This window comes from Lutra lutra, chromosome 5 (assembly GCF_902655055.1).
Source record: "Lutra lutra chromosome 5, mLutLut1.2, whole genome shotgun sequence".
NCBI lineage: Eukaryota > Metazoa > Chordata > Mammalia > Carnivora > Mustelidae > Lutra > Lutra lutra.
Window position 1 is genome coordinate 2,470,309 of NC_062282.1, and position 11,486 is coordinate 2,481,794.

The 11,486-nt window shown below is 59.4% G+C and overlaps 1 protein-coding gene across 1 annotated transcript; it reads left to right on the forward strand.

The window, feature by feature from the left end:
• Positions 1 to 106: 106 nt before the first annotated feature.
• Positions 107 to 5,732, forward strand: IRX1 (iroquois homeobox 1). The gene is made up of 4 exons (XM_047731075.1): positions 107 to 641; positions 3,530 to 4,565; positions 4,938 to 5,010; positions 5,319 to 5,732. Exons 1-4 carry the CDS (start codon positions 366 to 368, stop codon positions 5,374 to 5,376), a joined length of 1,443 nt encoding a protein of 480 aa, XP_047587031.1. The 5' UTR covers positions 107 to 365; the 3' UTR covers positions 5,377 to 5,732.
• Positions 5,733 to 11,486: the final 5,754 nt, after the last annotated feature.

An 11,486-nucleotide genomic window follows, 5' to 3' on the forward strand; every position in this document is an offset into this window, starting at 1 on the left:
GGAGGGGCGGGAGCGGCCGGCGAGGGCGGGCGGGAGGCAGGGAGGGGGCGGGAGGGGAGCCGGGGGCGGGGCCAGCGCTCGAGGGGATGCCAATCAAAGCATCAACTTCAAATTGTGTCTGAAAGCCCCGCCGCCGAGCGGAGGGCGGCCGCCGCAGTCGGCGCGGGATCGCGGAGCCGGGCGCAGCCGGGAGCCGGGCGCCAGCGAGCACCGGGCCGAGCAGCAGCCAGCGGCCCCCGCCTCCGGGCCGGCCCGAGCGCGCCCGGCCGCCCCCCCCGCCGCCCTCCCCCCGCCGCGCTGCCGCGACCCCCGCCCCCGCCCCTTTAATACTCGCCCGGCGCCGCCGCCGCCGCGGATCCGCGGACATGTCCTTCCCGCAGCTGGGCTACCCGCAGTACCTGAGCGCCGCGGGGCCCGGCGCCTACGGAGGCGAGCGCCCGGGGGTGCTGGCCGCGGCCGCCGCCGCCGCCGCCGCCGCCTCGTCGGGCCGCCCAGGGGCGGCGGAGCTGGGCGCGGGCGCGGGCGCGGCCGCCGTCACCTCGGTGCTGGGCATGTACGCGGCGGCCGGCCCGTACCCGGGCGCGCCCAACTACAGCGCCTTCCTGCCCTACGCCGCCGACCTCAGCCTCTTCTCGCAGATGGTGAGTGCGCCGGGCCTGCCGCCGGCCCCGGAGCCCCGGGCGCGGGTGGCCGGGCGGCGCGGGAGCGGGGGCGGGCGGAGCCGGCCCGGCAGGGGAGCGCGGGAGGCCCGGCCCGCGGGTCCGGGGCGGCGGGGGAGGCGGCGGGATCGCCGGGCGGCGGGCGGGCGACCGCCCCTGCGGCTCGGCCGGGGGGAGGCGGGAGGCCTGGGCCGCGAGCGGGGTCTAGGCGGGAGTCGGGGAGGCCGAAGGAGCAGGCCCGGGGCGCGCGGCTCGAGCCGGAGGTTGGGGCCAAAGTCGCTCGCGCCCCCGGCTCGGCGGTGGCGGCGGGGCGGGCGGGCGGGGTTCCGGCAGCTCGGCCGGGTTCCGCAGGACGCCCGGGACTGGCCGGCGGACCCCGCTCGCGCGACCTCTCTGGCTTTGGGGCCGGGCGGGGGAGACCCCGCTTCCTCCCGTTTTGGTGGACCTCCTCCAGTTGTGTCCGACTTTGCAGAGGGAACCCTGGAAAGCCTAGAAGAGTTGATCAAAATAAACCTAACAATGGGGAGACCAGACGGGCGGGATGGGGTCTCTTAATGGAGTGTGTGCAAATTTGAGATGCGTGGGGGACTGGAAATAATTTTGGCGTGTGAAACGCTGTTTGCTTTGACTTTCGTAAGTTGCCAAAGTTTTCATTTCTTTTGCACCGAATGAAAAGCACTTTTCTTTCCGCGTTACATAATGGAGGATTAAAGAAAACAGTCCCTGGGCTTAAAATAAATGCTGTCCTCTTAGTCTCCCGTCCCAGTGGGTGTCAGATGGGGGAGGGAACTGCAAATTTAATTCTCCGCGGGGCATTCGCCATTCTGTCGGCCCAAAGGATCCATTTTCCTTGGTCTGACTGCAAGGTCGCGCTTCAACTTCGGGATACTGCTGAATTGCGCGCGGGGCGCTGGGGGCCAGGGAGGCAGCCCCCTCTTGCGCTGGGGCGGGAGGGATAACGCAATTTGCAGGCACCCCCCCTTGTCTCCCCACTCTCCCCAGAAGAGGCAGGAAATAAATACCCGCCAATTGTAAGCGAGAAAAGCGGCTGGTGTGTTTTTCTGTAACTTTTTCTTGTAGTTTTGGAAAGAAAAGGCTATTTCTCTGAAAGCGGCCCCAGCTGCCTTTGAGATCGCTTGCTATCGAAAAAGATCAGCTCCCATTTTGTTCTGGCGGCTGGGGATGCCAGGGAAGCGATGAGAGATCTACAAGGTATCCTTTCAAAAAGAATTCCGGGTAGAGAAGAGGCCGAAATGTCGTCCTTACAGTTACAACCAAAATAATTAGAAGAGTGCAAAGTACATTTTGCAAAGATTGGGCAAAAACGAAATCTGGCCAGGGCAACCTTTTTTCAGTGGCATCCACCACTAAACTAATTAGTCAAATAAATATTCTGCTCTTTACAACTTCTCAGTCTGGAAACCCCCTCTGCTAACGTAAAAACTGGACCATGTTTATTTGGAGAATTATAAATTTTAACAGAGATTTTGAATACAGATGTGTGCTATTTGGGAACACCCCCCCCCCCAACCGAGTATTTGTAGGAGAGAAAGGGAGCTGTGTGGTGGGACTCTGCACCCATTGTATGCGGCAGGGAAGGAAGATACTAGATCTTTCTTTCTTCCTTCTTCTTTTTCTTCTTCTTCTTCTTTTTTTTAAACTAAGGGGAAACAATATAGAAATAGCCCCCAAAAGGTGTGAGTATCTGCTAGTGCTTTCCCTCTGATTCTCAGAAAGTAAGCCTAAACGCAAACTCTTGATTCTAGGCCTGGGTTTCCAAGCCGTTAAGATTGGGGATTTGGAAGTCAAAAGATAAAATTGTGAGTGAATGTCTGTCTGAGCAATTTATGGTAATAATGAGGCCTAATGAGGTTGTTAGAAAGATAAAATGTTATTTACCAAAAAACCTGATGGGATAATTTGACTTACTGTGTTTTACTACTGATGATAAAAAGAATATTGATCACAAATAAATCACGGCTTCTAAATGCCTGAGAACAGTTCGAGCTTCCTCTTGCCGCGTCACAAACTTCAGAGATAAAGTAAGTGAGAACAGGCCTAGGAGAGCGGTTCCCTTTCTCACAGCCGGGACTCCTGGGCCCTCGTGTTAATATTTTACCGGTTAAGCCCTCCTTTTGTATTAAAAAAAAAATGGTGTTTTTGTTGATGATGGCCAGGATTAAAATTTTAAATTGCCTGTCACCATGGTTGACCTTTAAGTGTGGGGAACCATTAAATGCAGATTAATTTGGGAGCTAAAAAGAGTGTGCTTTCATTTTAAATTGCTGGTGGATTTGGACCCAAAGAAAACCCGAGATGGTTTATTTTGCTTGACCCCCTCAGGGTCGAAGGGAGGGGCTTTAGGCTTTAGGTTCTGTACGTTTAGAGAAACTGTTTTATCAGGGCAGTTAAAAGGTTTCCCCTTCTCTTTAGTGTGAGATAAACTTGGAAATTAGGTCTGTTGAAGTTGTTGTGAGTGGTGGGGGTGAGGGGACTGAGGGACGCCTGGGGAAATTCTGTGGGGCCACGGCTCCCGCTGTGGTCTTCTGGAAATGCATGGATTCTGGAACTTCTCTTGAGTGATGAAATAAAATAAAATAAAGATAAAAATAAAAGCAAAACCAAACCAAAACAAAAAACAACCTCTTCATGATGGGTGAAGTTCAGTTTCTAGAGGCAGCTGATGGTTCGGACCCATCACTTCCTCCCTGGGTGGTGCACTGGGGGCCTTCATGTTCTCCAGCAGACAAGAGCCGCTCTTCCCCAATTTCCCAGTTTTGGGGACTCATCGCGCTCTCTCTCTCTCTTTCTCCTCCCCCCCACACCCCTGCTCTCTCTCTCTCTTCCCTCGGTGGGCTGTGTGGTTGCAGGGCTCACAGTATGAACTCAAAGACAACCCTGGGGTGCACCCTGCCACCTTCGCAGCCCACACGGCGCCAGCCTACTACCCCTACGGCCAGTTCCAGTACGGGGATCCCGGGCGGCCCAAGAACGCCACGCGCGAGAGCACCAGCACGCTCAAGGCCTGGCTCAACGAGCACCGCAAGAACCCATACCCCACCAAGGGCGAGAAGATCATGCTGGCCATCATCACCAAGATGACGCTCACGCAGGTGTCCACCTGGTTCGCCAACGCGCGCCGCCGCCTCAAGAAGGAGAATAAGGTGACGTGGGGTGCGCGCAGCAAGGACCAGGAGGACGGAGCCCTTTTCGGAAGCGATACAGAGGGCGACCCCGAGAAGGCCGAGGACGATGAGGAGATAGACCTGGAGAGCATTGACATCGACAAAATCGACGAGCATGACGGCGACCAGAGCAATGAGGATGATGAGGACAAGGCCGAGGCCCCTCGAGCGCCGGCGGCACCGACGGCCCTTGCTCGAGACCAGGGCTCGCCGCTAGCAGCTGCAGACGCGCTCAAGTCCCAGGACTCGCCCCTGGGCCTGGTCAAAGAGGTCCCGGAGCCTGGCAGCACTCGCCTGCTGAGTCCCGGCGGCGGGTCGGGTGGCCTGCAGGGCGCCCCGCACAGCAAGCCCAAGATCTGGTCCTTGGCCGAGACCGCCACGAGCCCCGACGGCGCGCCCAAGGCCTCGCCGCCGCCTTCCTCAGGCCATCCCGGCGCTCACGGGGCCCCCGCGGGCGCGCCGCTGCAACACCCCGCCTTCCTGCCCAGCCACGGACTGTACACCTGCCACATCGGCAAGTTCTCCAACTGGACCAACGGCGCGTTCCTCGCGCAGGGCTCCCTGCTCAACATGCGCTCCTTCCTGGGCGTTGGCGCGCCCCACGCCGCGCCGCACGGCCCGCACCTGCCCGCGCCGCCGCCGCCGCAGCCCCCAGTCCCTGTTGCTCCGGGGGTGCTCCACGGTGACAAGGCCTCTGCTCGCAGCAGCCCCGCGCTCCCAGGTATGGCGTCCCGGGGGTGTCCGCCTCGCCCCGGGCCAGGAATCCGGAACCCAGGAGTAGCATGGTCGGGGTGGGGGGCGGGAGGCGCGCCGGCTCCGGAGGGGAGAGGCGGTGGCCGCCCAGCCCGGGGATGAGCAGTGATCTCTGCCTGGATTAGGGCACTGAGGCCGAGGCCCTGGGCCCTGTGGGGAGAGCTGAGTTCTACCTGCAGGCCTGCCTAGTGAGGGGTGAAGGGTTCTCTAAGACCCTGTCCTCCTTGTGAGAGGGAGGGAGTGGGTGGGGAAGAGGCTCGCGCACTTCGGCCGCAGCCCCTCCGCCCCTAACACTCACACACCCGTCGCTTAACGCTCTGCTTCTCCCTCTCCCTCGCAGAGAGAGACCTCGTCCCCAGGCCGGACTCGCCGGCACAGCAGTTAAAATCTCCCTTCCAGCCCGTGCGCGACAAGTGAGTGCGGTTTGCTTGTGCCCTCCGTGTGGTCGGGGCCGGCGCGGAGCGGGGATGCGGGGAGGAGGGTACGGCGGCTGGGGGGCTGAGCAGGGCCGGGCGGCAGCGTCCCACAGCCTTGCGGAAGGGGCGCTGTCCGCCAGCGCTGGGCGCGGGGCCCTCTGGCCGCGCCGGTTTCTCCCGACCCGGGAGCCGCGCGGGGCAGGCGGCCACGCCCCCAGGCGCTCGGCGGGCAGAACCGGTGCCGCGGGCCGCGGCGTCCGTCACTGACTTCTCGCGCTTCTTGTCTCGCTGTGTTTCCCCCGCAGCTCGCTGGCCCCGCAGGAGGGAGCGCCGCGGATCCTGGCAGCCCTCCCGTCCGCCTGACTCTCGGTCTTCTTTTACTTTCGCGGGGGGAGGGGGGGAGTTGGGGAGGGAGGGGGTGAGGGAGGAATTAGGACAAATATTCCAGACTGGTGTAAAGACAAATATGGCCACGACGTCAACGACTCCCATCCATCGCTTTCTGCAGAAAGGGGCTCGTCCGGGCAGCCTGGCCTCTGCCCCCAGCTCTGGTGGCTGTCACCAGGCTCTGGTGGACTATCCGCTCGGTAAATGCCCCACGTGCTTGTGTCTTTTTTTCCCCCCTTCTTTCTGTATAGAGAGTGATTTCAGATTGTAAATAGCGCGTCAGCGAACTTGTCTAAATCATATATTTTGTCTAATAAACTAAATGAAATGATGCCCACTGCTCCCGCTGCTGTGTGTGGCTGGGTGTATGCAGGGGTGTCCGGAATCCTGCAGTGCTGGCATGGCCCAGATGCCCCTGGGTTTGGGAACAGAGGCTCCTTGGGGAGTTTCTCCCGGGAGACTCCGGTGTTTCTCAGTCTTTCGGTGGTTGGTGAATTTGTTAGGATCAGTAGGGTAGTTTCTTGTAGGTAGTTTCTTTCCAACCCTTAGACGTTTATCTGGGGGCACGCCTGTCTCCGGAGGTAAATGAGTTTGCATTTCAGCAGTTTATACACCAATTTCTTGAAGTGGGCAACAATGGGGGGAAAATGAAAAGAATTTCCAATTATGTCCCCAAAGGAGAACTTTGGATTTGAAATCAATTTATAACTAGTTGTCTCAACAGTGCATCTTGCTGTCAGGTTGTTTTGTGGGTGGAGTGAGGACAAAATGGAGTATGAAAATTTGTCTCTGAATGCATTTTTTAGTTAAGTGGTGAAATCAAACGTGGAGAGAGATTGGAAGGCTCTTTTAAACGGACCTGATGGGCGGCTGAGACGCAGCTCGGGAGTTCTCTGGGCGTGTGAGCCAGGGAACTGCCCTAGCCTTGCGGGATGAGAAAGAGGAGTGGGGGCTCTGGTCTCCCAGGGCCCCCCCTTTAAACTCATGAGCCCTGGACTGGGCATACCCAGAGAGCACAGGAAAAATAACCCTCTGGTGGCAGGGTCTGGGAGGTGGCTGGGAAGAAGGTAGGACAATGCAGGGCGTGGAGCTGGCCTGGGATGCACTTGGGTGGGAAATGGCCCAGGACCATGGGGGACTGTCAAGGTCAGGGTTTGGGCCTCTGGGCACTCAGAGTGGCCCGCGGCTGCGCCAGAACAGCCTGCATTTCAAACAGGGCACAGATGACTTTATGCCGCCCATTCGTGAACACAGAATACAAAATTCACAAAACCCTCAGTGAAGATGTGAGCTGCAGGGGGGAAGAAACCTAGTCCCTGATACAGGGCAGGACCTCCCCGACCCCCACCCAGGTCGGCTCTCCCGTCCAAGCTGTCTGGGGCTGCTGGTGGCGGCGAGGGGCGCCTCGAGGAAGGGGACAGTCTGGCCGCTGTCTTTGCCCCGGCTCCTCTGTGGCGGGGAGCAGGCGGCTCGCGCGGAGGCCTGGAGATGCCACCCCATGGGGAACTGACTGCTCTTTCGCGGATACCTGTCGTCCTCCATCACCCCCTGCCCCCTCGCACGTCGTCCCCTTCCCTTTAGAGGAGGGGGGGCGCCCTCCGGGCCCTGAGGCTGGAGGAGGCTTAGCGAGAGGAGGCGCGAAGGCCGCGGGAGAGCGAGCACAGGCGGCACGAGGGGTGCGGGGCAAGCGGGAGGGGCGCGTGGGGGCGCGGGAGGAGCCCGGCCGCGGAGCCGGGTGCAGGGCGGGCACCCGCGGGCGCGCTGGGGCTGCGGCCGAGGTGGAGACGCTTCCAGTCCGATGGACGTGCTCGGCGCGCCCTCTATGGGCTGGAAGCGGAATGGGGTCCTGACCGTGGCGGGGATGTGGCTCCTCGGGCCAGGCCGTGGCGCAAGATCTGGGGTGCTGGACCTGGGAGTCGCCGTGGGCGGGAGCCTCGATCTGAGGTGGTCGGGCTTTCTCTGTGATCTTGGATGCCACCAGTTGTTTGTAATTTGGGGGTTCGGTGGCGGGCCTGCTGGTTGGCCTGTTGGCATTTGGGGGGGGAGGGAGTGGGTGCCAGGTCCTAGGTAGCGTGCTTTCATTGGCAGGTCAAGTTGGGGATTTGGAGAGGACTACCTGCTCTACCCTTGACACTGGGGCTTCAGGGGCCACTGCACCTTCAGCTCCCCACTCCAGAGGTCCCGGCCTGGATCCTTGAACGTCCCCCTGACCACTGGGGACAGATAGATCCTGTGTACTTGGCATGCATGTGTTTTGACTAGGAGTGTCTTGTTCCTGTGGTGAGGGACGGCGTTCCTGGAGCACAGACTTGGTGCTCCGGCGTCTGCACTGGTCGAATTTTCGTGGGTAACTGCTGGAAGCGTCAGGTGGGATTCAGGTGGGTGGCAGAGTGCCCTGCCCTGGCAGCCTCCAGGCTTCCACTTCCCCGAATCAAATAGGCCAGCCCATGCAGACACTGGCTGTTTGCACACCCCGTATCCAACCTCCCTCTGCTCTTCCCTTTCTTCCTGTCCAATACATTTGGGACCCCGAACACTGCTGCCCGGGAGGCTGGATGGGCATGTGCTTACCAGCTGAGTCCCACACCTGGGAGCCCAGTGATCTGGAAGTCCTGAAGGGTCTGTGTGTCCCCCCCACTGACTGAAGTTTCCCACGCAAAGAAATCAGATCGCCATCTTCAGAATTGTTTTTCTCGAGTGAAGAGGTAGAGATGAATTTTTAATCAAGCTTTGAAAAATCACTTTTGTTCTTTGTGCATGGTTTGTAACCACCCTTCCTCCCCATCACAGCCACCTGAGTGTGCGTGCGAGGGGGCAGGGCTCCCCAGGGGTAGCACCTGCTGTGCACCCTATTTCGGCTCCTGAAATATCTGGGAATAGACATAGAAAACTCTTTTTCTTCTACAGCCAAAGCAGAAGTCCTTCTGGAACTTTCTGCCTGTGCAAAGGTGCTCTCATACTCGATGCATGCCTAGGGACAGTTTAATATGGTGGTGGTAGTTCTGTGACTGGCAAGGAGGAGATTGAAGCTGAAAAGGGGTAGGAATGAGGGATGGACATGAGATGAGTATTTGTGACTTGGTGCCCCCTGCTCTACTGGGGAGCTGGAAAGGATAGCCTGAGTCTGGGGCAGAGGATTTCTGTCTACTGAGTCTTCTGGTTGGAAAGGGTAGCAAATCCTATGTGGAAACACTTCCCTTCCTGCTCCAGGGCAGGCCGGTTACAAGGAGATGGTCAGAAGCTCATACCTTCCAGCTTCCCCCCTCCTGCAGGCATGGCTCCTAGCTTGAAGACTTGCAGGGTGGGCACAGGTCCCACCCGCCAATGACCTGCTGGATGCTGGAGTCTGAAATCTCTCTGTTCCCACCATCCATCCCTCCCTCCTCCGATCAATTATATTCACCAGCACATTTATCTCGCCTGCAGTATGGAGAATTCATATTCATCTCTCGGTTTTAGTGGTCTGACACTGATTAATGTAAGACGCGCCATGGCTCCGAGGGGCCCGCCACCCGATGAATCATGGCTTATAAAGTTTCAGTCGTCCTTGTAGATGGGGCTCTGCGAGAGAGCCAAGACGCCCGAGAGGGAAAGAGGAGGAGAAAGGAGAGAGAAAGGACAGGGTGACCACAGTGCCCGGGTCCCATGGGACAGATACTGGCCTTCAGTCCCCAAACATGGAGGCTTTGGCTGGCCTTTACCCCTCTTCCAGATCCCTTCTCCTGAGCTGGGGAGTCAGGTTCTGGTCCTACCTAGCTGCCCTCTTCCCTTTCCTTCTGGATGGTGGAAGCAGGCTGGAGGTTGCCTGGCTGCTCCCAGCCAGGGTCTGGGTAGGACTAGAGCTGCCAGCTGGAGACCAACGATTTGTGGACGCTGATGCAGAAAGATTGGAGCCAGGAATGCTCTCCCGAAATGGGATTTTAATCTTGCATTACCCCAAGTTGGAGGTTGGATAGGAGGGAAGGAAGCCAAGCCCATGGTGGCTGGGTGGGGACAGCTCTGAATAGGTTTAGAGCACGTGGGCAGTAGGGGCCTGGAAGGCCCTGGAACTCCGGAGGTCTCCTCCCACCAGAGCCGTGTTACATGGGCCACACTGCAGGACTGAGCACTGTGATGCCAGTCAGCTGGGCTCTCAGGTTTCCAGGGACCTGAGAGGGGAAGGTCTGGGTTACCTGACACTGAGCACATGTCTTGTGGCCTCATGACTTGCCGGCCCCCAGGGAAGCATCCTGGGGGAGAGTCCTCGCATAGCTTGCAGCATGTGGCTCCAGGTGGGGAGGGCAAGCCGGAAAAGGGCCCTGGGTCTGGAATCCAGAATGGATGGCTAGAAGAAGGAGCTAGGAGATAAGGGAATCGTGCCCTGGGGGAGGTGGCAGCACTCAGCCCCCTGTAGGAGTCCCCCGAAGTCCTTGGGGATGGAGCAATGTTCCTGGACACGTTACCTTGCCTACGAGTACTCATCCTAGCCCTGGCATTGGGTGAATGGTCTCCAGTCAAAACCCCGGTAGCAATCCCACAGCCCGCTCAGCCAGGTGGGGCTCACCGAGCTTTCCAGGTCTTCTCCAGGGTGTCCACCAACCAGTGGCTCTAATTGTAACTCCAGAGCTGAAAGGCCTCCCAAGGTCCCCTGGGGGACTGCTGGCATCCTTTTGTGCACCGGCAAAGGAAGCTGGATACATGTCCCATCCCCCCCTCTCAATAAGAACTCTGAAAATGGGCAAAACGGTCTGTCTTAGAGGGAGCCCAGAGCTGGGCAGAGGAGGTGGGCTGACCTGTCAGGACAGTGACCACAAGGCCTGCTGCCCACAGTGCTTGTAGAGCCCAGGAAAATGTTGTTCTAATTTACTCTCTAATGAAAAGAAATTTTTAAAAAGTAACTTTTAGGTCAAAGGAAATGTGTTCATGTATAATACCAACATATTCGTCTTTGTGCCAACAGCAGTTGTAACATTCATATTATAACATTTGTTTCCAATGGAGGAAGAGGCCCATCGCCCCCAAGTCGCAGAGCAGCCCTAGGCAGAGGAGGCCCCCGGAGCACCCCCCCCCCCCAGGGCTTCCTAAAATTCTGGAATTATCACGAATGGGAAGTCAGAGGAGTGAGGTGGCCCCAACCCAGAAGGGGTGCACGGAGGGAGCTGCGAGCCCGGATGGCCTCCCCCCAGCGCTGGGCCTCCCAGGCGGCACCAGGGCGCCCAGGCTGGAGGCCTGAAGCGCGCGGGGCCCAGGGGCGGGGGCGGGGACGGGGGCAGGCGGGGGCGAGCCCTCGCCTGACCCCCAGGGGCGGGACGCGAGGGCCAGCCCCCTCCGTGAGCTGTTTGGCTTCTGAAGACGCCGCGGGTGTCTCTGATCCCCTAATCCAGTTATCCAGCGACCTGCGTCCAGGGCCTGAAGGCGGGGGCGCAACGGACGGGCTGCGCCAGGGGGCCTGGTGGGGGGAACCGACGCACCCCGCCAGCCTGCGGTCGCCCGCGCCAGCGCGCCCCTGTCCCCGGGTCCCCAGCGGCCGCGAGTCCCGGCCTGCGGCGCAGTAACGCCGCGACAGTCCCCTAAACCGAGGAGCTGGTCCCACTCCTGCCTCACTCCTTCGGCCTGAAGCCGCCGTTCGGCGCAGGCGAGGCTCCAGGGGCTGGGGCCGCGGGGTGCGTGGTGCGCCCGGGGCTGCGGGGAGGGACGGCTCTCCCGGCTCCCCGCGGCCCCTGCAGCTCGGCGCGCATCCCCGGCCGGTCCCTTCTGTTGGCCTGTTTGTCGCCGAGGCAGCTTCGCCTGTTGTTTGAATTTTAAGCGTATGCTTAATTGCCAGGTCCTCGGGTAGCTGCAGCGGCGTCTGAAAATATTAAGTACATCTGCGAGACGGTGGGCAAGAGAAATTAAAAAGGTGCTCCCGCGCTGAATGTTAAAAAGATCTCACAATGAAGTGATTAACATTTTTATGAATAAAATTAATCACGCATTGACTCTGCAGCCCAGTACATCTGAAAGCCAAATGTGGCCCGCGCAGCCCTCTTTCTTACACCCAAGAATTTGGGGGACCTCCTGGGCCCCCAGCAAACATCCGGCCTCTCGGGATTTGAGGATGCTTTTCA

Coding starts and splice junctions, on each gene's coding strand:
- IRX1 (XM_047731075.1), top strand. CDS start 366: ATGTCCTTCCCGCAGCTGGGCTACCCGCAGTACCTGAGCGCCGCGGGG. Junction 642..3,529: donor TCAGCCTCTTCTCGCAGATG/GTGAGTGCGCCG, acceptor GTGTGGTTGCAG/GGCTCACAGTATGAACTCAA. Junction 4,566..4,937: donor CAGCAGCCCCGCGCTCCCAG/GTATGGCGTCCC, acceptor TCTCCCTCGCAG/AGAGAGACCTCGTCCCCAGG.